We start from the raw sequence: 24279 nt of genomic DNA on the forward strand, positions 1-24279 counted from the left end.
CAAATCTATAGAGATAGAAAGTAGATCACTGCTAGCCTGGGACTGAGAGAGGGGTAATGTGGAGTGACTGCTAATGGGCATGAGTTTCTTTTGGAAGTGATAAAAATGTTCTGTAATTAGACAGTGGTGATGGTCACACAACTCTGTGAATATAGTAAAAATCACTGACTTGTACACTCTAAAAGAGTGAATTTCATGGTAACTAAATTATATCCTAATAAAGTTGTTATTTAAAAAAATCAACACATATTTTCAAATTTGGGAGTAAAAGAAATGTTATATCATTATAAAAGAAGAAAACAATGCGTTATAGAACTGCTCGGCCCCCACTGGATGGGGAGACTTCCCCAAGGAGCCAGAGCACCAGGTGCCCCACCATTTGCCCTCAGTTGCCGGAGGCTCCAGAGCCTCGGAGCTCAAGCTTGGGAGTCCCATATGCCCCGACTCCATCTCCCTGTCCCAGCAAACTTCCTTCAGTCCCTGAGAAGTTTGCCCTGCCCCCATCACCCCAACTCTACTCTCCTGACACAGTCCCCCCTTTTGCTCCATCCCCTTTACGGGACCTGGCTCTCCACTATTTCACCTGTGCCTGGGGTGGACCCCACATAGTCTTCAAGTGAGGGACCACCTCCCCATGCAGTAGCCTGTAGGGGGCACTCAGGGAAGTGGCCTGGCTGCACTGGGTCTGACCACTGGACTGACCCCAGGCTGTTTGAGCCCACTTAAAGGCAGGCCCACCCTCAAAAGTACCTGTTGACTGGGCTCCCTGGGGGCAAGCCCAGACCCTGACCTTCCTATCAGTGGGCTGTGCAGGGAACTGGTTGGAGCAGAGGCAGAGGGTAGGTCTTGTCTCCATTCCTCCCTGCTTCTGTAAGCGTTTGTTGAACACCAGCTGTGCATTAACCATTATGTTCATCTCATGGATGAGCAAACTGCAGCCTGTCCACTAGCTGCTTAGCTGTATACTCATGGGTCATGGGTCAGCAGAGAGAGTGAACTCCCTGTCACTAGAGTCAGGCAAGCAGGGCCGCCCCAAAGTACCCCTAAGGTCGCAGAAAGCAAGCACAGGGCACTCGGTCAGGGACAGGTTCTCTTCGATCCCCCAGCATTTAGGTTGCCGCTTCGATGTGTGGGGATACTTGCTGCCATATTATGTACATCTGCCAGGTGTGGGTGGGCAGCGGTCTGCCAGCGATTACATGAATTGTCTGTCATCTCCTCCATCACCAGGCAGGCATGATGCCCACATGCCACCAGCATGTCCTAGGGTGCACGGAGGAAGCCAGACTGACTTGCATGCGTCTGTCTGGAACATGCTTAGCTTCATCCGTTGATAGGCCTAGGCTCGTCCGTCATGGACAAGCTTGAAACGGATAGGCTTGTAATTCAGGATGTCTTCCTGGACTGACTGAATCTTGATGAAATCGAAAGCCTTTCCAAAAGGCGGACAGACTAGGATGGTCAAGCCATTTCTGCAGGGGGGATAACAGACCATTCGCGGCCAGCAGTCTGGTGGGGCATTCCAAAGATCCTCAGAGGCCAGCAGCGCCCCCTGGAGGGGGAACAAGAGGGCCGCAGCGGGCCTGCGCGGCCCCGGGGCTGGCCTGCAGGTGGCCGCGCGCGCCCGAGGACAGGTGGGCGTGCCAGGCCCCGCCCCGCCGCGCCGGCCGGGGGCGGGCAGCCGAATGCCCCGCCCTCCTCGCGCGCCGGGTCGGATCCCGTGCCGGAGCGCAGCCGCGCGGAGCCGGAGCAGCACGCGGGAGCGCGGCCCCGGCGCGGGCCGGCCAGAGGGAGTAGCGTCGCGCCCTGGTGCAGAGGGTGACCCGGGCCTGGAGCACGGACCCGAGCTACCCAGACCGAGCGCGGATCCCGGCCCTAAGAGCGGTCTCGCCCGCCCCTGCTGCCGGGCCGCGGGCATGGACGGCGCCCGTTCGCCCTGTGAGTGCAGAGCCCCCCGCCCGCTGCCTTTGTGTGCGCGCCGCGTCGCCGCAGCCCCCTCCCCGCGCGCCCCTCCTGCGCCCCGGGCCGCGTCCTTTGTGGAGCCGCCGCCTGGCCAGTACCTCCTTCTTCCCCAATCTCCTTCACCCCTCCCCGGCCCAGGGTTGAGCAGGGCACGGGCCCCCCATTCCCCCAGCCGCGGCCTCCCGGTCCCGTCTTCACCGTCTCCACCTCCCAGGGACATCCCAATAGGCCCCTTTCCCCTCGGTTGGGCAGGGCACAGGTGTGCTCTCCTTGGCCTCCCGGTCCCCTCTGCAGCCTTCCCCGGTCCCTCGTGAGACAGCCCTGCAGGGCTTCTCCGCGGCCCAGGCCTGAGCAGGGCACGGCCCCCTCCCACCCAACCCGGCCTCCGGGTCGGGTCTGCAGCCACTCCCCACGGACAGCTCGGCAGGTCCCTCCGCGGCCAGGGAGGGCAGGGTGCGGACTCCGGGGCGGTGCTGTTTCATCCCGCGGCCCGGGCAGGTGCGGCGAGGCCGTCACTCACACGGCCCTGTGTGTCCTTGCCCGCAGAGATGGACGACGATGGCGGCCGCCGAAACGCCCCGGGCGCACTGATGGAGGCCGGGCGCGGTGCGGGTCCCGCGGGCATGGCGGAGCCCGCGGCAGTGCCGCGGGTGCGGGCGGCGCGGCCGGGGCCCCAGCGCTTCCTGCGGCGCAGCGTGGTGGAGTCTGATCAGGAGGAGCCGCCGGGCCTGGAGGCTGCCGAGGCGCCGGGCGCGCAGCCCCCGCAGCCGCTGCAGCGCAGGGTGCTGCTGCTATGCAAGACGCGCCGCCTCATTGCCGAGCGCGCCCGAGGTCGCCCGGCCGCCCCATTGCCTGCCGCGCCTGCTGCGCCGCCGAGCAACCTTGCCGACCCCGGCCTGGAGCCGGCGGGAGCGCAGGAACCCTGCCCGGACCCCGCGCCAGTTCCGGTGCCCGCCCCCGACGGCGGTCCCCGTGAGGAGATAGCGGCCACGAGGAAGGAGGACGCGGGGGCTCCCGAGGCCAGGCCGGAGCTCGGGCGCGCACGCCGGGAGGAGCCCGAGGAGGAGGAAGACGACGAGGACGACCTGAAGGCTGTGGCCACCTCCCTGGATGGCCGGTTCCTCAAGTTTGACATTGAGCTTGGCCGCGGCTCTTTCAAGACGGTCTATAAAGGGCTGGATACGGAGACCTGGGTGGAAGTAGCCTGGTGCGAGCTGCAGGTGAGGGATGCGCTGGCCGCAGGTGGCTGGTGGGTGAGTGCAGTTCCGGCATGGCGCCATGCCTGGCTTAAGCCAACCCTGGCGGCGGCCGTCTGTCTGCCACCCTCTGTGTGGGTGGGTGGTTGTGCGGGCGGTCTGTGTGGCGAAGGTTTGGGTGATGGAGGTCGGACCTCGCAGTGTGTGGTGTGTGACTGCGGCACGATGTGAGCCCATGATGAAGAGGGGGCACTTGGAGGGCGTGTCTTGCAGTGTGTGTTAGTGCTGCTCTCCTGGGCTGTACTGACACAGACAGTGGCTTTGCTGACTTGCTGGGGGGCTTCAGAGCCCTGTGTCCAGGTGGTCACAGGGTGGTTTGGGGGACTCTCAGCTGCTCTTACATGAACACCTTGCTGTATCTTGCAGAGTGTAGATGGCCTAGTTGGGGATATCTGAGGGGCTTCCTTTGACCTGGGGTCTGTTTGCAGTGAGGCCTGGGGGACAAAACCTGGCGGCGTTGTCACTAGTTAGTTCACCACATGGATGTGTGAGAAGTCCTAAAGTCAAGTCATGCAAAATGCAGGTGGGGTTTGGTTTGGTTTTTGTTTTTGTGGATATAAAGGCTCTGGACATGCATTTTTCATAACCTTGCCCTCCTGTTGGCTGTGTCAGCCCCAGCCCTAGAAGATTATATAAATGGTAACTCAAGCTGCCCTGGGCCAGTCCTGGAAGCTCGGGCAGCGCCTGTCACAGTGGGTGTTTATGGGCCCTCCCTTGTTTGGGGGAACAGCTGTCAGGCACTGGGCTGGCCTATGCGAGAGCTGGCCGTCCGGGTGTAAGCCTACCTCAGCACCCTGTAAAGTTATAATAGCTGGGCCTGCCAGTCCTGACGCAGGCTGCCTGCCACACTGCAGGCAGCTTTCCTTTTTGGCTCAGAAATGGGATTTGGTTGCTTTGTCCTCTGGGCCCCTGCAGGGTGGCCTGTGCGTGTGTGTGTGTGTGTGTGTGGAGCTGGCTAATGTGTCCAGTGTCCACCTGTCCTCAGCCTTTCTCCTGACACAAAGAGCTCTGGAGCCTACCCTTCCCCACAGCTCCTTGGTTCTTCTGTGGAAATACAGATTTTTCATGGTGAAGCCAGTGGTGTTCTATTGAGACCCTTTCCCTCATGGCTGCAGATTCTGAGCCCTGCTGAGGGCTGGCCTCAGTGGTCTTTGGTCTGGGGCCCTTGGGATGGTGTGCCGGGGGATGGCACAGTCGTGAGCTGGGCATCACTGCTGTGTGTGAACACACAGGAGAGAGGGGACCCGGAGGGGGAAGATGGGAGAGGAAAAAGGACTTCTGATGCTAGAGTGCAGTCATGTGCCTTTCTTCCCTCCCTTCTTACTCTTGCCGAGTGGCCTGGTGTGGTGCTCAGCCACGGAATGCCTCTGCAGGGTAGAGGACAGGAGTGGGGGTGCTGCAGCAGGCAGGAGCTGAGTTAGACCTCAGCAGCAAAGCCCAGCTGATCTGGTTGAGGTGCTGCAGGCTCATGTGACCCTTGAAGGAGGTTGTTAATTTGCATTCCCTTTAAGGCAAGGCAAGCTGTTCTGCCTCTGGGTCCCTGAGCAGAGTGGCACCAGAGTGTAGCTATCCAGGGGGCCTTTCCTCCTGTCCTCTTGGTGGGAGTGGGAAGGTGGGAGATTTGGCTTCTACTCTGTCTAGTTTTGCTTCTTCTACAGTAATTACTGGGGGCCCCATGCCAGCCAGAAAACTGTTCCTGTATCTCCCCTAACACGAGGGCTGATGGTGCAGCATTTGGGTTCAGCTGCCTTCTGCTGGGCGGGTCTGAGAGGGTTTTACACCAAATGGGGCTGGGACCCAGCTTAGGGCAGCAGCCAGGGGTCTGCTGTGTGCCCTCTCCTCTTTACTGAACAGGAGGCTGCTGTCTCCCCCATTTGGTTGTTGAGCACCCACCAAGGTCACCTGTGAGGATCCAGATGATAGAAGGGATGGCAGCGTCATGGGAAGAGGCCCCCAGCCGTCCTTAGGAGAGGAGAGAAGGGTGGAGGGCAGGGCGCGGAGTCAGTCCTCTTAGATCACCAAGCACCAGGGAGGGTGACAAGTGGCCTGCTGGCTTTGTGTGTGGGGAAGGGGTTTCTGAGTGCACAGGGTGGAGACGTTCATCTTCCACCCAGCACCCAGAATTCCCCGGCATCAGGGCTCCCAGTGGAGGGTGGGTTGCCAGGAGCATTGCCTTCAGTGCAGGAGCTTTGCAGGATTCCTCCTGCTCTCCAACCCTCCCTTCCCCAGTCCCCATAGGCTCCTCAGCAGGCAGCTTGGGAATACCCTGGAAATCAACCCTCAAAAGTCCGTTTCCTCCTCTCAACCTTGAGGTCGTGGGAGATGTTGGCACCTGCCTGCCTCCCCCAGAACTGAGACAGTGTCACCCGTTCGATTTTTCTAGGGTTCCCTGCCAAGGGAAGGAAGGGCTGCATTTTTGGACCTAATAAGTCTGGCTTGGAGGATGTAAGATCTCCATGACTTCCAGTTTCCTTCTAGAATTTAGTTTTGAAAGAGCTTTGCGGAAAGAGCAATATGTGTTCACATCACAGTGAAGGGCATTACCTCCTAAATTCTCCAGACGTTCGGAACTGATACAGATTTTGGGGGGGAAGCCATTTTAAAGTATTACCTACCCTTCTGTTTTATTTTGAATGAATGTGTATTTCTGGCACCAGGACATGTAACATTAGCAACAGGGACCTAGAACCACTGACTTTACTGTAACTCACATTACCCACCTCTGTGCGGCCAGCTCTGGCCCCTGTCAGACCCCATCCTGTCAGACAGTGCATGGGATAGCTGGGCCTTCTGGTTGACTCTGGGTTGCCATGGAAGGATAGATGTGGATCACTGACATGGTCCCAGGTGACCCAGGCACCCTCTTTCACCTGCTGATGCCTCCGAGCCATGGGTAGGGCCTCGGAGCAGAGAAAATGCAGCCACCCCAGATCCTGGCCAGTGTCCAGAAGCCTCGTGGGAGATGGCCTGTTGGCCTTTCTTGGACCACCTGCTTAAGCATCTTTCTCGAGAACTTGGAAGGAACCTTGGTTTTCAGCCCCCTTGGTCAGTACTGCCCCTCCCGTCAGCAGGCCCCTGCATCCAGGGAGACAGGTCTCAGGTGCTGTGTGCTTCCTCCTCCCCACAGAAAGCTGCTCTTACAGGGTTGGGCACTGCCTCCGGGGGATTCCACCTGAGCTCATGTTTCTTGCGCTTGTGTTCTGGCCTGTGCCCAGTGCGGGAGACATTTTCCCTCATGGAGGTGTCAGCTCTTGACCTTTCTGGAGTACTTGAAGGGGCTTTGAGGGCCATGAGAGTCCTAAAGAGATGGGCCTGAGTCCCCATCAGCCAGGGACGGGTGCCTGGGTCCCTCAGGTGTCGTCATGAAGCTGTCCTGCTGGTTGGTACTGCCCAGAGGTGACTGCACTCCCGTGGGGTGGTGATGGCCTGGACTCCAGGCCCAGGAGTCGTGAGGACCACAGGACCTACTGACATCTCCATCCTGTGGCCATGGAGGACTCATGTGTTCCCAACCCACCCACCCCAGCCAGACCTCTGTCACATTCACCTCCCTGCGCCCTGGATGTGGATAATGCCTCTAGGGGTCTGTCGGTGCAGCCATTTGAGCCTGCTGGTCCCCTCACTGTCCTCAAAGGGTGACCAGGTCTTCCTGCTGTTGGTGCGGCCTGGAACCTCTCCCATGGCTGTACTGGGTGCTGAACTCACACTCTGATCATACAAGCGTACCATCCTCTTTCATGGGCAGACCAGGCATGTGCCCTGCTGTGCTGGGCAACCTCAGGCCTGAGATTGAGAGGTGTTCCCTGTGGCCTCCATAGCAGACTCAGGTGCTGCCTCATCTGCTTTCAGAGGAGCCACAAGCAGCCGGATCCGGCTGACACAGGGAGTCAAGGGGATGTGCAGAGGAGATGGTGCTTGCTTGCTGTAGTAGGATGCTCGGGTGCTGTGCTTAGTCCCTCAGTTGTGTCCGACACCTTGTGACCCCATGGACTGTTAGGCTCCTCTGTCCAGGGGGGTTCTTCAGGCAAAAATACTGGGAAGCCGTGCCCGTCTCCAGGTGATCTTCCCAGCCCAGGGATTGAACCCAGGTCTCCTTCATTGCAGGCGGATTCTTTACTGTCTGAGCCACCAGGGATGCTTAGAAAGGGCTCAGCTCAATTTGATTGGTGGTCACTGTGCTTTTTTATTTTTATTAAAAAAGTAATCTTTTAAGAGCTTAATTTTGTTTCGAGAGGTGTAATTTGAAAGCAGTTGGGTGTCGGCGCTGAATTTGCTTTCTCAAATGGCGTTCCATGTGCCACCGTGACCACATTTCGGGTCTGGTTGGTGAGAAAGGTGGGTGCCAGCTGCCTGAGAAGCCTGTGGAATGCACTGGGGGGGTGCCCACCAGTGCTGAAGTGTCCACGTCCAGAACTCAGAGGGGCCTCCCCTGTGCCCAGGCTTTGTTGGGGGTGTTGTCAGAGTGTGGTCAGCAGTGATGGGCGAGCAGCCTGAACTGTGGGTCACCACTGTGGGCACATTGGGCATTGTGGCTCATTCCCTGTTGGAAGAAGCTGCTTCTCTGGCCAAGTGTGTGTGTCCCAAGGTGTTCTCAGGGCTCTGGCGTGTACCAGGCTGAGCCTTTCAGGCCTGAATTGCCCAGTGACTTGGAGCCCAGAGGGAGGATCTCCTTTGTGGTCTGCCTTGGCTGAACGGTGAGATCGGTGCTGGCATCTGCCCGAGGTGGTAGGAAGGCAGGGCACACTGTGTGAACCCACTCTGGGAGCAAGGTATCCTGCTGCATTTGGGTCCCAGCCCCACAGCTTCCCAGCGGGGAGGCCATAGAGAGGGCACCTGTCTTTGTGAACCTCGGTTTGCCTCTTTGTGCAATGAAGATAGTGCTAGCCAACCCTCACAGGGCTATGGGGAGTGTGGAGAAGTACATTCAGCACTGAACATAGGGCAGGCACTCTTCTCACCCCATGTGAAGTAAGTCCCTCAGTCGTGTCTGATTCTTTGCAACCCCATGGACTGTAGCCTACCAGGCTCCTCGGTCCATGGGATTTTCCAGGCAAGAATACTAGAGTGGGTTGCCATTTCCTTCTCCGGGGGATCTTCCCAACCCAGGGATTGAACTCAGGTCTTCCTCATTGTAGGCAGATGCTTTACTGTCTGAGCTACCTTTGGACCCACGTGTGTTGGTCTAAACAGTTTTAAGAAGCTGAGCTTGAGGTGGAGAGCAAGCTGTATCTGGAGGAGCGCGGAGGCCTGCCTGAGGCTGGAGGGCCTGTGCCTCTGCCTGAACACCTGGCTGCTGCCACCTTATCATCTGAGCTGCAGATAAGGAAAGGGTGTGAACGAAGCAGCTGCACTCTCCCAGAAGCAGATTAGGATCTGCTTCTGGGCACAGACAATCCAGGAGCTGTGTTTTGGGTGGAGAGGCTCCCTTGGTGAGGATGCAGAAGCCCAGTCTGTGTGAGGTTGGCAGCCTGAGTCAGCTATGGGTTTTCCTCCTTCAAATAGTTTTCAAATCCAGATCTGCTCCTGACTTAAATTCTAAGATTTTCTGGAATACTTGATCACTGCCTTCAATTTAGATCAGCATTCTCTAAGTAAATGTTAAAGTTTTTAAAAAAGAATTGAATAAAGGAGGCAGTGTGGTATAGAGAAATAGATCACCGAAACTGAATAGAGAGCCCAGAAAGAAATGCAAATAAGTATATGACCTGACCTTTGACAAAGGAGCAAAGGCAACACAATGGAGAAAAATTGGTTATTTTAACAAACAGTACTGGAACAACTGGACATCCACGTGCAAAAAAAGGAATCTGAAAGTTATGACCAACCTAGATAGCATATTCAAAAGCAGAGACATTACTTTGCCAACAAAGGTTCGTCTAGTCAAGGCTGTGGTTTTTCCTGTGGTCATGTATGGATGTGAGAGTTGGACTGTGAAGAAGGCTGAGCACCGAAGAATTGATGCTTTTGAACTGTGGTGTTGGAGAAGACTCTTGAGAGTCCCTTGGACTGCAAGGAGATCCAACCAGTCCATTCTAAAGATCAGCCCTGGGATTTCTTTGGAAGGAATGAGGCTAAAGCTGAAACTCCAGCACTTTGGCCACCTCATGCGAAGAGTTGACTCATTGGAAAAGACTCTGATGCTGGGAGGGATTGTGGGCAGGAGGAGAAGGGGATGACAGAGGATGAGATGGCTGGATGGCATCACTGACTCAATGGACATGAGTCTCAGTGAACTCCGGGAGTTGGTGATGGACAGGGAGGCCTGGCGTGCTGCGATTCATGGGGTCACAAAGAGTCAGACAGGAGTGAGCGACTGATCTGATCTGATCTGACTCAGACGATACCTTTCAAAAAAGTTCACTCACAGTGGCTCATAGACTTAAATATAAAACACAACTATAAATCTCCTGGAAGATCACATAGAAGAAAACATAGGTGACATTGAGTTTGGCAATTACTTTTTAGATACAACACTGAAGATATGATCTGTGAAGGAAAAACTTTTTAAGTTCGACTTCATTAAAATGAAAAACTGCTGCTCTGCAAAGGCCTATAAGTGAATGAAAAAACAAAATGCAGACTAGGAGGAAATCTTTGCCAAATGCATATCTGATAAAGGGCTGTTACCCGGAACCAGGGAGTCTTGCATTGCAGGCAGATTCTTTACCATCTGAGCCACCAGGGAAGCCCCAGAATACTGGGGCTCTTAACTCTTAAGACTTTACAATAAGAAATCAGACAACCAGATTAAAAAATGGGCCAACTCTCTTTTTTTGTGAGTCAGGGAAGGTGAACACAGACCCACAGTCTTCTCCTTGTTTCTGACCTTGGCTTCTAGAACAGAGGGAAGCTCCTGGAGGGAAAAGTAGGATAAAGATCTTAACAAACAGCTCATCAAAGGAGGTATACTGATGGCAAATAACCATTGAGCAGATACATCATATTTCATTGGGGGAAATGCAAATGAAAACAATGAGGTACCATTAAACAACTATTAGAATGGCCAAAATACAGAACACTGGCATCACTAGTGGTAAAGAACCTGCCTGCCAACGCAGGAGACACGAGAGACGTGGGTTGATCCCTGAGTTGAGAAGATTGCCTGGAAGAGGGCATGGCAGCCCACTCCAGTATTCTTGCCTGGAGAATCCCATGGACAGAGGAGCCTGGTGGGCTACAGTCCGTAGACTTAAGTGTCTTAGCACACGCATGCACGGCATCACCAAATGCTAACAAGGGTGTGGAGCAGGTGGAGCACTCATTCATTGCTGGTGGGAATGCAAAATAGTACTGCCACATACTCTTACCATACGATTCAGCAACCATGCTCCTTCGTATTTACCCAAATAAGTTGAAAATTTATGTCTGCGTAAAAACCAGCATGCAGATGTTTGTAGCAGCTTTGTTCATAATTGCCCAAACTTGGAAGCAACCAGGATAGCTTTCAGTAGTTGAACAGATAAATTATAGAACATCCAGATAATGGAATATTATTCAGTGCTAAAAAGAAAGGAACTATCAAACAATGTAAAGATATGGAGGAATCTTTTTTTCTTTTAACTTATTTATTGTAATTGGAGGCTAATTACTTTACAATATCATGGTGGTTTTTGCCATACATTGACATGAATCAGCCACCGGTGTACATGTGTCCCCCCATCCTGAACCCCCTTCCGCCTCCTTCCCTATCCCATCCCTCTGGTTTGTCCCAGTGCACCGGCTTTGAGTGCCCTGCTTCATGCATTGAACTTGGACTGGTGATCTATTTCACATATGGTAACATACATGTTTCAATGCTATTCTCTCAAATCGATATGGAGGAATCTTAAATGCATATTAGTAAGTGAAAGATGTCAATTTGAAAAGACTGCATACTATATAATTCCAATTACATGGCCTTTTGGATAAGGCAAAGCTTTATGCAGGTCTCCTGCATTGCAGGCAGATTCTTTACCACCTGAGCCATCAGGAAAGCCCATAATGATGGATACGTGTCATAAATTTGTCCAGACCCATAGAACGTGCAACACCAAGAGAGAACTGAAATATAAAATATGGACTTTTGTTAAAGATAATTTATCAATATTGACACATCACTTATAACAAAGTTCCACACCAAAGCAAAGTGTTAATAATAGACAATACTGTGCAGGTGTGAGGGCATACAGGGGAATTCTGTTTTCTGCTTAGTCTTTCTATAAGCTGAGAATGTCTTAAAAAATAGTTTATTAATTAAAAAACAAAACAAAGCAGTGTAACAGCTACATTAAAGAAGTTTGCAGAAATGAAAAAACTCATAATTAAGTGATTATAATTACTTATTATTTTTGCATATTACCTTCAAGTTCTTGTTTCCCCATGTATGGCTTTTATAAATACCATTATAGTCTCTAGGTGTCATTGCTTTTAAAGTTTATGTTTCTAGAATGTTTCTTAATCCTGTGTATTGGTTTGCGGGGAGAGTCTGTGGTTTAGGGTCCATTTCTGTCTCTGTGCTTCCTGTTCTGGTCCTCTTGGAGGGGTTTTCCAGAAAGCCCTGCTCAGCTGTGCTCTGAAGGTGGGGAGCAGGCTGCAGCCTGGGCAGAGTGTCCCTGACCATGGCAAGGTGGTCTTGGATTGTGGGCTGCCTAAGCATCTGCTTCCAGGAGCTTCTGTGCTCCTGGAGTGGTCTTTATGCCTTGTGCACAAATCAGGAGGGTCTAGACAGTGGACCCCCTCATATCCCACCTCCCTGGGGACCAGGGATGGCCAGCTCCTGAGCTGGGATATTCCCCAGGTGCTCAGGAGTGGAGTCTCTTTGGTGGCTTCAGGAATTAAAGATAGCATGGCATGAACCCTGCCCAGGCACATGGGCAGAGGAGGCTGTGGAGGAAAGAGGGGTGCTGGACGAGGCCTGCTGCTGCTGCTGCTAAGTGCCCCCGAATTCTGGTGGTTTGCACAGAGCTGTCCTCACTTGGCTTTGGCGGGCGGGGGGTGCTCCTTGGCAGTGAGGTTCAGGCCTGACTATCAGCTGGCCATGAGCAGGATGTGGGCACAAGGGCAGGGGGGAAGCTGTGGTGTGGGGAGGACTTGAAATGGATGTGTAGACCCATATGTGAGTTTATTAAGTCCTCAGAACCACTTTGAGAGGTCTTGGGACTCTGTTTTCACAGATGAGAAGGAGACTCAGGGGAGATGGCACTCTAAGCTCACACTGAGGGGCAGCAGCTGGTGGCGTACCTCAGGCCTCTCCCCTGGATTGTCATTTTCCGTGTGTGTTCAGGGGCTTCCCTGGTAGCTCAGCTGGTAAAGAATCCACCTGCAATGCAGGAGACCCTGGTTCAATTCTTGGGTTGGGAAAATCCTCTGGAGAAGGGATAGCTACACTCTTCAGTATTCTTGGGCTTCCCTGGTGGCTCAGATGATAAAGAATCCACCTGCAATGTGGGAGACCTGGGTTCGATCCCTGGGTTGGGAAGATCCCCTGGAAGAAAGGTGTGGCAACTCACTCCAGTATTCTTGTCTGGAGAATCTCCATGGACAGAGGAGTCTGGCAGGTCACAGTCCGTGGGGTAGCAAAGAGTCAGACACGACCGAGCAGCTCAGCATAGCACAGCACGTGTGTTCAGAGGGTTGCTGTGGAAAGGGAGGTGTTACTAAATAGGCATGGGGAATGCTGGGTCAAGCATGATTTGCTGTTGTGGGACTTCTCAGAGCCTTTAAAATTCTCACTGTGTTGTGAAGCTCTCAATGGGGCAGTTGTGAAGCTCTCAATGGGGCATGGGAGGCCTTGCATCCCTTCCACCTTTTCTTTAGTTGTTTGAACATCTCGTGGGACCAGGATGGGCTCTGGGGAGTGTCCTGTTGGCTGACTGTTGGTCGAGGTACGTATGTTCCCGTGGCATGTCTTGGCTCCATTTCAAACACCATGGGAGTTCCCATCTCACTCACTGCTGGTGCTGTTGGCAGCACCTTGATCTAAACATGAAAAGCTGGCCTTGCCCTTGAGAGTTTCTACCTGTCTCAGGCCAGAAGCTACCCTGGAAGGACCTGTCCTCCTTCTGATGTCCACCCCCACCACCCCCAACTCCCAGGCCTTCTGCTTTCCTGACTCTCTGTGCTTTCTCAGACATGGATAAACTGGGAAAAGTCTTAGCTATAAGCCAAGTGTGGCTAAGCAGGGCAGACCTTTGATAATTCCCTGAATCTGAAATCTGGGGATGGCCAGTCCAGGGCCTTAGAGACTCAGTAGTGTCAGCAGGGTACTTTCCTCAGCCTTGTTGAATTTGTCCCCTGTCTCATTGTCTCAGGGTGGCAGAAAAGCTGCCATGGTTCCAGGTATCACAACCATATTTGAAGACAGGAAGCAAGCAGGTGGTTAGGTGGCAGTTAGGTAAGATGTCCATATTCTAATTCATAAAGGGAAATATTTGCCAGTAAGCTTCTTTGGTTTTTCTGGTTTACAATGAGATAGTGTGGTCTCCCTTAGTTGTAAGGGCGTCTGGGAAAGACTTGATGGTGTAGATGGGTTGTGATTTGTTTCCTGGGATGGGGCACAGTGGGTTTTGTTGGTAGAAAGGTGTGGCAGGCAGTGGGCAAGTACAGAGGGTGCCTTCCTATGTCTGTCTTGGTCACCTTATCCTCCCAGGATCTGATTGGTGCTCATGTTTGATGAGGACCTCCTCCACCTGGGCCTGTCTTCTGGACAGAACAACCCACATACTCGACTTCTTTTAGGTGCCTCCAGGGGCTGCGGTGCCAAACTCCTCCCAGCTCTCACTTCCAAGAGTCTGTGGCTGGGATCCTGTGACCTGGGAGCTCTCTACATGCCCTCTTTCCTTTTTCTCTGAGCTTTACATTTCCCCACAAACTTTTTGTTTTGAAAAACTCGGACAGAAGAGTTCAAGTTATCAGCTGTTAACATTTTGGCACGTTTGCTTTGTCTCTGTACCTCTGCACGTGTTTTATTTTGGCCCACATACAGCTTGCCCTGAAAACTTCAGCACATGTCTCCTATAGGAGTGAGGATATTTTCCTGCAAAACCACAGCTCAGCATCCCACTCAGATCCAACTTGGATGCTGTCAGCCACACATCTGATGTGGACTGTGCCTTCCTAATAGTTTTCCTGTTTGGATCCAGGATACAGTCAAGAGTCATGCACTGCATCTGGTGGTTATGTTAGTTTTCATCTAGAACGGTCCTCCCCCACAGTGTGCAGGCACTGGGCCCCTCCAGGGTGTCGGGGTTGTGAGGATGGAGGGCGTTGTGGACAATGGATGGGGAGGCCACTGTGAGCTTTTAGGGGAACATTTCCAGCTACCTAATTTCTGGGAGGGTGATGGACATGACCGTGCTGAAACCTAAAAAAGGAAAAACTGCCTCAAATGTCTTTCCTCTGACATAGCAGTTTTCACTTTGGTATGTGTCCTTTTTATCTCTCTTTTTATGTTCTTGGGTATTTTGCAAAGTCATAATTGTAGTGTTTGTACTAATGTGTGTGGTGATGGTGAATCACCGCAGGCCTACAGTTTCTACCTCCTTGAGCTTTGGTGAGAGCCCACCACAGGGATGAGTGGGTCTGCCAGCCTCCCTCTTCCCTCGGGGGTAAGTTCAGGCTGGGCTCACCCCCTGCCCTGTGCACAGCTGGGCCCAGGGTTTTGCATGCCCCTCTCATCTCCAGATTGGGGCCAGACCTGTCAGGGTGCCTCCCCCTGCACCGTGGGGGATGTAGCGTCTCTGCCCCGGTGCTGCTGTGGTCTCTGGGGCACCCCACAAGGAGCTGGCTGTTGGGCTGTGTCTCAAGCCAGGAAGTTCAGCAATCCCCTGACACCTGCCCCGACAGGTTCTGAGGCATTTCTTCTCTTTAATTAAAAGTTTCAAGTGGGAGAATAAATTCAGCTTTTTTGGAAGAAGCGTTGTAAGCTTGAAGGGTGGAGGAGCAAGCCGGGGACAGGGCAGTGGTGTAGTCCCCAGATATATTCCCGGGTGTGGTGAGGGCCCATGCACGCTTGCATTTTAGAAATACTCTATCATCCACAAGTGTTTTGTGGCAATAGAATTGACTTAAGGGGACTGCAGGGTCATTTGGTTAGCAGCAGTGTGAGGGTCCTCTGCCACTGTTGAAAGCCTCCCACGCCCCCCATCCTCTCAGGTCTTTGGGACCATCCTGTGTTTCCAGTTGGAAGCAGATTCCCAAAGGTCTAGGTCTTGATGGCCACAGCCACAAGCAGAGTGAGCTGGTTCTAGGGGACCCTGTGGAACAGTCTAGATGTCTGCATTGTCTCGGCCCCTGGGGACACAGGTAGCACCCCGCCTCTCCCTGGCTGTCCACTGGACCTGTGACGTATGAGAGTGATCTGCCCTAATGTTTGCTAGGGGATGGTTGGTCGTGATCCCCACCCCTCCGCCTACCCCAATGTAAGTCTTGACTTGGTCACCTGGACTGTTGGGTTCCTAGGGGGACAAAAGCTGCCCTCAGTGGGGGCTGTCTGTCTTTTGGCAAGCTTCTTAGGGGCATCAGTTGGAGTGATTCTGCCTTTGAGGTTTCTGGGTGAGGACTCTGTGTTGAGGATGTGGGGCCTGAACTGTGGACCTTGTGTGGGTGCTGAGTGGTCTGGAACCTGGAGCTGCCCTGTGGGGAGAAGGTTATCATGGGGGTGTTATCTCCATTTCACGGAGAGGGACAGTAGCTGTGTTGTGCAGGGAGGGCGGCGGGCTCCTGATGTCTCGGGTGGGTCCTAGTTTTACCGGGGGTGGGGGGGGGATGGTGAGCACTGAGGCTCCTCTCTCAGCACAGGTGTGGTGCTGTGAGTGATTTGGAGCCCCTCAGAGGGGTCTGGTTCCAGGGATGGCAGGGGTGTCCCCAGGCATTGGGAACCCTGACTGTGAGTGGGATTCTTGGCCAGTGGACCCACCTTCCCTACCTATGCTGACTCCTGGGGTTTGGGGCCCAGCCTCAGGAGGGCTTGCCTTGCCTCTGCCCATCTTGCTTATTTGCCTTTGCAAGTTTGAGGTTAACATCCCCTGGACAGTGCCCCTGGGGTACCTACAGAACTAGTGTGGGTTTTTAGGGCCCTTGGGTGGTCTGCCTTGGCTGGGGTCTCGTTGTTGTGGCTGCAGGCCCAGCTCAGCCTGAGGGGAGGTATGCACAGGTGACTGCGTTTGTTGTTTGTGGAAAGGTTAAAAGGGAAACTGGGAAGTGAATAAACTCAGCTAGGTATACTTCAGAGGAGGAGGACAGGATGAGTTTAGGGAAAATGGTAAAACGTGTTAAAAAACTATCAGAAATAAAATGAAGCAACAGCAGATGAAAATAAACAGCAAAAGTTTTTAAAAAGAAAGGGATACACGATCCTCTTTGAAAGTAAAGGAAAACAAAATGCTGAATGATGGAGGGGCATTCGTTCATTATCATGGAAATCAAACTGCTGGAGCCCACAGAGCAGTACAGTGTGTTGTGAGCCCCACCTGGCAGAGTAGACGTTTCCCCGTAACCCCGGCCCCGGGGCCCCTTGCCCGGCTGCTGTCTTACTGATCGCCTGCCTGCCCTCACATTTCCTGCACGTAGATCACACACTGTATGCTCAGCCTTTTGTCTGCTGCCCATGCACGTCAGTATGCCTTTGGGACTCGGCCCTGGCTGCACCAATCACAGTCGGTCTCTTTTCTGCTGTGTAGGTGTCCTCAGTCTGTCAGTCTGTGGACAGACTTGGGTGGTTTCCAGTCTGGACTGTAGTGGATTGGAGGGAGGCCGCAGAGGTGGAGGTGGGGGTCAGGGGCTGCTCTCTGCTTGTCCTCAGCAGCCTGAGGCCCCCTGCTTGCCTGGGCTCTGGTAGATGCCCACTCTTGCCCTTGGTCTTGACTTCCTGGGAGTCCTGAGTATGGAGAGCCCTTCTGTACTTGCAGTGGGGTCAGCGTGGAGGCAGCCTGCCCTGGGCTCTGTGTCCAGACAGCAAGGACCCAGACCCATGGTGGGCACGCTTGCTCCAGTTGGAGAGAGCAGCTGCCTGGCAGGAAACCCCACCCCTCTCACCGCCCCGCCTTCTCACCTGCAGCTCCCCGTGTCCTGGGAAGCGTGGTGTTTGGCTCACGGCTGGCCTGCCTGAGATGTCTGTCAGCCTCTGTAAATATTTGATGACGGCGATGATAAAAAACAAAGCCCTGCTCTGTTCCTGGAGGGGAGCAAGATGGTGACTCTGGAACGTTCCGGCCCTGCTGACTGCTTCCTGGAGAGGTTTATAGATGCATTTTTTTGAGGCAGGCCCTTTGTGTCCTCAGTCTGGCAAGGCAGAGCGGAGGCAATGTAGCCAACTTTCCACCTGGAGCCCGGCTGGGCCTCTGTGAGTGCTGCTGGCCAGGTCGGGGCTCACAGTGGGATCTTGCCCTTCAGAAGTGATCTGGGACAAACCCCTGGCCACAGGTCCTGGGGAGGAGCTCAGAGAAGCCAGGGGGCTAGGGTTTGGCATACGCGCCAGACCTTATAGCAGAAAGGTTAGTGGCTGGCCAGTATTGTTGGGCCCTGGTGGGCTTAGCTGGGCTGTCACAGGTATATCACATGCCTGCCCCTGTGTTCCTGCCCCTGTGGTCCTGCTCCCATCGTCCTTCCCTGGTGGTCTTGCCCCTGTGGTCCTGCTCCCTTAGTCCTTCCCTCGTGGTCTTGACCCTGTGGTCCTGCTCCCTTAGTCCTTCCCTCGTGGTCTTGCCCCTGTGTTCCTGCCCCTGTGGTCCTTCTCCCTTAGTGCTTCCCTCATGGTCTTGCCCCTGTGGTCCTGCGCCCGTGGCCCTGTCCCCATGGCTATGCCCCTGTGGTCCTGCTCCCATAGTCCTTCCCTCATGACCTGGATGTGGCAGCAGCGGCGCCTGACTCTGGCTTCCCCGCCACCGTCTGTTGCTCGTGCAGGCTGTGAGTGTGGTGAAGATGCCCCGTCAGGCTGTGCGGGCCTCTGTGTGCACTTAGATCTGTCGCTTGGGTCTGTGTGCCAGAGTAGAGGCCTCCCTGCCCCGTGGGCGCTTCCGTGGGAATGACAAACCCTTTTGAGGCAGCCTTGCTGAGGGGAAGCAGGCCTCCAGGGTTCTGGAGTTAGGGCCACAGCCCTACCAGACAGCGAAGGCCCTCTCTTTGGGTGGGGCAGGAACTGCTGGTGGGCCTCTGTGCTCCTGAGGGTGGGGACGGGTGTTCCAGGTGGGTGTTTATGGCTGATGGCCTTTCAACGAAGGGTTTCTGCTGTGTTTTCTCTTTGGAGGAGGGAAGATCTTGTGGGTGGGGTGGGGGTAGGTATAGTTTGGTGGAGGTTGAATTAATGAGGGTTTCAAAGGACCTTGTCTCTGAGTATAATTATTAATGGTCACGATAAGAGCTATGGCAATTTCTTGAAGGGTCACCGAGGACCTGTGTTAACCTGTGTGCTTATGTTTCTGAGTCCCGGGTGCTGCCCCAGGAGGCTGGTTTATCTTCTGAGGCCCAGGAAGGTTGTGCTTTCTGGAGCTCTCCTCCACTGCCCTGGGCTGCCTTTGCCTGGGTTTCCTGCCAGCCACTCAGAGCACTCTCAGTCCTGCTGCAGGGGCGAGGCTGGAGCACTCGCTGCCCGGACCTGGAGGGGCCGTTTCTGGGGGTTGTGGGAAGGGGGCCAGCCAGTCTGACCCAGGCAGGGGGGCAGGGCATTGTTGGGAGCCTTGAGCACGCTTTGCTGAACCTGGTTTGTGACGTGAAGCTGGAGTGAGGGCCCCTGGGCCTGATGGGCTGGGTGTGGCCAGAGGAAGGTGTGGAGGCCAGGAGGGGGCACAGGTCTTGGCAGCGTGGACAGATGGCCCCATGTGGGCAGTGATAGATGGGATGTAGATGAAAGAGGTCCCACGTGGGGCTTCCTTCTTCATCTAGAGAGGGAAAAGATGAATTAAAAAGATGGCATTACCCCCCGAGTGTCAGTTGCGAGACTGGGTGATGGCTGGCTTGGGGAGAGATGTGTCTGGTGTGAGTGCTGTAGACAAGGGGCTCCGGTCAAGGGGCTCCGGCAGTCTTAACCTGGTCAGTGGGCACGAGGGGCTGTTGCAGGCCCTTGCAGGGGTGATATGAAAACAGGGTTCAGGGACAAGGGCTCGACAGTTGCATGTGAGATGGTGGGAACAGTAGCGGCACTGGGTGGCTGTGGCCCCTTCCTGTGATCTATCCACGCAGGCAGCCTGCTGACTCACATCACTGTTGGGGGTGGCAGAAAAAATGAAGGCCCCACCTGTGGCATGTGGTGAACTGCCTGTGGCCCCCGGAAGGGGTGGCTTCGCTCTCTGGGGAAGGATGTGCGGCCAGCCCATGGGCTCTGAGGGGTCTATCCTAAAAGCTCCTGCCTGGAGCCTGGCTCTGGGCTGATGGCACATGTACCCCCTCTACCTGTCACAGAGCTGCATATGTCCTGTGGTCAGAGAGTTGAGTGGACCTTACCTGCCAGATGGGACCTCCCAGGGCTGGGGTCTCCATGGCAGGGAGAGGGAGTGCAAGAGAGGACATGGCCAGCCGTCCTGTGGCCATCCCCAGACTCCCTCCTGGAGGGCTGTCCTGCTGCTACCTACTGGCCAAGAGTGAATTCAGCCCGTAGGAGGTAAAGGAGTCAGTGAATAGTAGGTATCAAGGCTCTCTGGGGAAATATGTTGGACTGTGCTCAAATCAGAAAAGTGTTTGCATTTGTGGGAGATCCTGTTTCCCCACCCCCCTCCATTCTGGTACAAATATTACTGTTTAGTGACCTCCCTCTCCAGAGTCTGTATTTGCAGATCAGCTTTACCAACGATGGGAGGCATGAGGGCCAGGGTTGGCCAGGTGCCTCCTTCCACCTGACCAGCCCTTCTCTCCTGCCCCCTGCTGGCACTGTCTGTACCCCACCATCTCTGCAATTTTATCTCTGTACTCCCCTTCCCCAAAAGCCCCCCTCCCCCATCTCTGTCCCCACCCCCCGCTTAACAGGAGCTCTGTATCCATAGCAACAGTTGCTGCTGTGGAAGCCACTGCCTGCCTCCTCATCCCATGGGGAGGTATTTTTGGCACTGCAGAGAGATATTTATTTTATTTTTGGTTTGACTTTTCCTCTTTGAGTGAGCACTACACAGACCGAGCTGGGGGCAGTGTTCAAGGAAGCCTTTGCACTGGGAGGGGCGCCGGGCTCAAGAGCCGCCTTGTGTAGACGCGGGCCCTTCCCTAGGGGATCCTGTAGACCCAGTCAGAGATGATGGCTCCTTTGAGCAGCCTCTGGGGATGTAGATCACGGGATCACAGATTGTACTAGAGGTTTGGGGCAGTGACTCTGGACAGCAGGATAAACCAGTAGGGTAAGCCTGGACTTGAGGAGTGGTCTGACTGAAGCCTCGAGGCCTTGGGCCTGAGCCAGTAGTCACAATAATAGCTCACTGGGAGCATGCAGGGCATTGGCCTTTTGGGTGCCAGCCAACCTAGCGCTGGCCCTGGAGCCTAATGCTGTAAGTTCCCGTGATGCTGCCTGGGCTCCATTTTACAGGCTGGGGATACTGATGCCACCAGGGCGGTCTTGAGCACCTTGGCTAGACATCTCCTTCTGAGACGTCTTCCTGTCCCCCCAAGGCCCACGGATGGCAGAATATCTGGGCTCAGCTTCTTCCCCTAGTGTGTGAAAGTGAAAGTCGCTCAGTCGTGTCCGACTCTTTGTGACCCCATAGACTATATAGTCTGTGGAATTCTCCAGGCCAGAATATTGGAGTGGGTAGCCATTCCCTTCTCCAGGGAACCTTCCCAACACAGGAATCAAACTGCATTGCAGGCAGATTCTTTACTAACTGAGCTATCAGGGAAGCCCTCCCCTAGTGTGTGCCCCCACCTTATTTCTTTGGGGGTTGGGACTATACCCTTCTTTTGCTCTAGTCTTGGCCGCTGCGAGTAGAGGTGACCCGCACATATGGCACCTGCCCCAACACAGCTTTGCTCCTTACTGGGAGTGCCAGTGGGATGCCTGGGAGACCCCAGGGGCATGGGATCTGCCCCGTCTGGCCCAAGAACACCGTGGCATGTGGCTGGGGGCCGTGGGTTTCCAGTGTCCTTTACTGAGACATCAGGGGGGCTGGCAGCCAGATGGATGATGGAGTGGACAGGTTTTCCCATGAGCCAGTGCTGGGGTTGGTGTGTGCTTGAGGGACTATCACTGAGGATGGTCTACAATGCATCTGCTGCCATTGGTGGGGAGCTGTGGCCTCTCGGGGAGCAAGTCCAACCCCCTTTCATGGGTTTCCTTGTTGAGGAGGTGGCTGGGTGTGCTGCACCCCAGGGTGACTAAGAGCTGCTCCCTGATCCTCCACATGGGCATGATGGCAGCTTGCAGGGGGCCGTGGCATTGCTCATGATGCCCATGCCTGGCCAGGTTTCCTGCAAGGGTCATGACAGGGCATCCAAATCAGAGTCAAGGGCACTGGTGCTGACTGAGGGCCAGACAACCCAGTTGCTATTTCTGATCTATCATCATGGAAATTCCATATACGTCAGAAAGTAGACTAATAAAGCTCATCCCACCCCAAATTATTATCAGGAGGTTCCCATACTTTATCTTCTGAATCTCTCAGTTTTGGATAAGCTCTCAAGTACAGACCTGAGGGGTTAGACGTGCCCAGATCTCTGGAGGGACCTTAGCTACCATCACTGACAGGCAATACCTGCCAGTTCCCCCCAACCCCTGCAGAGGGTTGCATTTCCCATTAATCAATACACAATAAGTGCCCAGTGCACACACGGGAGGATTGGACTGGTCCATCTGCCCCCCAGAGGAGACGGAGCTCAACAGGAAGAAGCATTCAGGGTTTGTGGGTTTTACAGAATCAGGAATTCTGTCTCCAATGAGTGTGTTTGGTGCAAACCCAAAGCCATTTATAGAACAGATGCCAAAGGGAGCACTTGAAATAAACGCCATGGTAACCTCACCCTGGGGAGGAAAATAGCCTTGCAGTAAGCATTGCTGCTGCCCAGAACATGATCCAGAGATGTAGCTGGAGAATGCTTTTTGTGTTTAGTTTTGTGAAGTTTAGCAGATTGCAGAGAGTGGGGGAAACAGAGGAAGGAAGAGAAAAGTCCCTGTGCCCTCCTCCCTGAACTCAGCCCCCTATTCTCACTGGTCGTTTTGTTCTCACCATGTGAATCTTATTAAGTCCCAGCATGGTGCTTTTCACCCTTGGCTGTCTCACCACTTTTCTTGGTAGTTGGGGATTATAACTGCCCCGTAGACCACATGATCTGAGTCACTGCCGCCAGGCCTGTCCTGGGATGTCCGGTTATTTCTCAAAATTATAAATAACCATCCAGTGAAGAATTCCAGACACACACACACACACACACACACACACACACACACACACACACACACACACACAGAGGCATTGTGGTTTTGGATGGTTTCCCTGTGGAGGAGCACAAGGCTGAGAGTCCCAGGTGGGTTCTGCAGGACTCACAGGCTGTGGGTGCATTTCTGGGTTGCGGTGCCTGCTGGACAATGTGAACAACTGCAAATGAAGTTTTAGTGTTAACATTATCTGCCGCTCTCTTATGTTGTATTCTCTGAGAAATAGTGTAAATACAGTAGAGGAAGTAGCTTTTCGTAGGGAAGAACACCTGACTCCTGTCTGCGGTCCGAGGGTAGGAACGTGCCCCTGCCCGTGCCCTTCTGTGTGTGTACGTTCACACATGTGCAGTCGGGCTGCGCTCAGCACTTCCCCGGCTGCTCAGACAGCGGGTTGGGGGCGTTGCTGAGGAGCAGCAGCTCAGAGGAGACAGCTGTGCCTGGCAGAGGGAACAAATGCTGCGTTGCTGGGAGCTGGGTGTGTCTGTGTGGCCTCTGGCAATCAGTGAGGGTGCTGGGAGCACTGGGAATCACCATTGCCCAGTGGCCTCAAACGGTGTGCCCCACCCCGCCCCCCGCCCCTGGCTTCCTCCTGGGTCAAGGGTGGGAAGGGGGATGGCTGCAAAGAGTTTCGAGATGATGGTGACCCTGGCAGAGGAGGCTGCGAGCGAGTGAGTTGACTGTGTCTTGTGGTTTACATTGGCCGAGTATCTACACCTGTCTTAGGCATTTCCTGTGCAGCCAGACCGCACAAGAAGGTTCCCTGTGTCAGTAGCTAGGAAGCTGATGGGCTGGTTCGTGTGGGTCGCACAGTGCCTGAGCCCTGGCCCTGTCCTAGGGAGTTGTGGGTGCCTTGAGGCACAGCCAGGGAGGAGCCCGCACTGGCCTGAGGAGTGGTGTGCTGAAGGTCACCAAAGAGCACTGTCACTTTGTCAATGCCCTGGTCCCTGGTGGGAAGGGGAGTTGCGTTGTGTGAATGGTGGAGTTGGGCAGAGTCAGGGCTCTGACTGTGTCGCAGGGTGGGCAGGCCCCATGGCCAGGTGGCCAACGTGCTGATTGCTCCAGGCACTGTCCCTTATGGAGAGTGGCATTCCAACGTCTCCTGGCCATCTCTCTACATTGTGATGCCCGTGCCTGTGGATTTGAGGACAACTGGAGGTGTGGGTGAGGTGGAGCTGTTTATGTTCACAGGGCCAGGGTTAGAAGACTCTGGAGTGAGTGGTCCCTGCCACAGTGTGGGTGCTGACTGGGGCAGGGCGTCTGGCAAAGGGTATGAGAGGGACCTGGTTATCTGCAGAGAGGCCCGGGGGAGGGGGAGCTGAAGGGCGAGCTTTGGGAATTCACCCTGCTCTTTGCCTGTGCGGGGTCCTGGGTTCTTTCAAGTCTCCTCATCTGGAGTGATGTGTTCCCCCCACTCTGAGATCTGCCTGTCTTCTGCAGTCATGCTTCACCCATGTTCAACCATGTTCCCAGGAGCCTGCACACACCTGGAAGGAGTGGTAGCCAGGGTGGCTGAGCATCATGTTCTGACCTGCTGCTTGCGGAGGTGTTGAGCTTCTCTGAGCCTCAGTTTCCTCTTCTGTAAAATGGGGCAGCACCATCTTGCATGGCTTATAGGGCTGAACAGCAAAGGCAGAAGTCTTGTCTTAGGGTCACCTTAGTGAGCTCAGTGTGTGGCTGTCCAGCAGGGCATGGCTATTGGTAAGTGTTTGCTTGAGGGAAAGAGGTATGGAGGAGGTG

General features: G+C 54.4%; 1 protein-coding gene across 8 annotated transcripts in view; it reads left to right on the plus strand.

Annotated features, from left to right (window-relative positions):
- Positions 1-1710: 1710 nt before the first annotated feature.
- WNK2 (WNK lysine deficient protein kinase 2) overlaps positions 1711-24279 on the plus strand; it is a 142598-nt gene continuing 120029 nt past the window's right edge. For all 8 annotated transcript variants that reach the window (XM_045165135.1, XM_045165134.1, XM_045165136.1 and 5 more), the window contains exons 1-2: positions 1711-1938; positions 2509-3182. In XM_045165135.1, the coding sequence (XP_045021070.1) occupies positions 2511-3182 (672 nt within the window). In that variant the 5' untranslated portion in view covers positions 1711-1938; positions 2509-2510. The remainder of the gene's footprint in view (positions 1939-2508; positions 3183-24279) is intronic.

Source organism: Bubalus bubalis, chromosome 3 (genome assembly GCF_019923935.1).
Source record: "Bubalus bubalis isolate 160015118507 breed Murrah chromosome 3, NDDB_SH_1, whole genome shotgun sequence".
In the NCBI taxonomy this organism is placed as follows: Eukaryota; Metazoa; Chordata; class Mammalia; order Artiodactyla; family Bovidae; genus Bubalus; species Bubalus bubalis.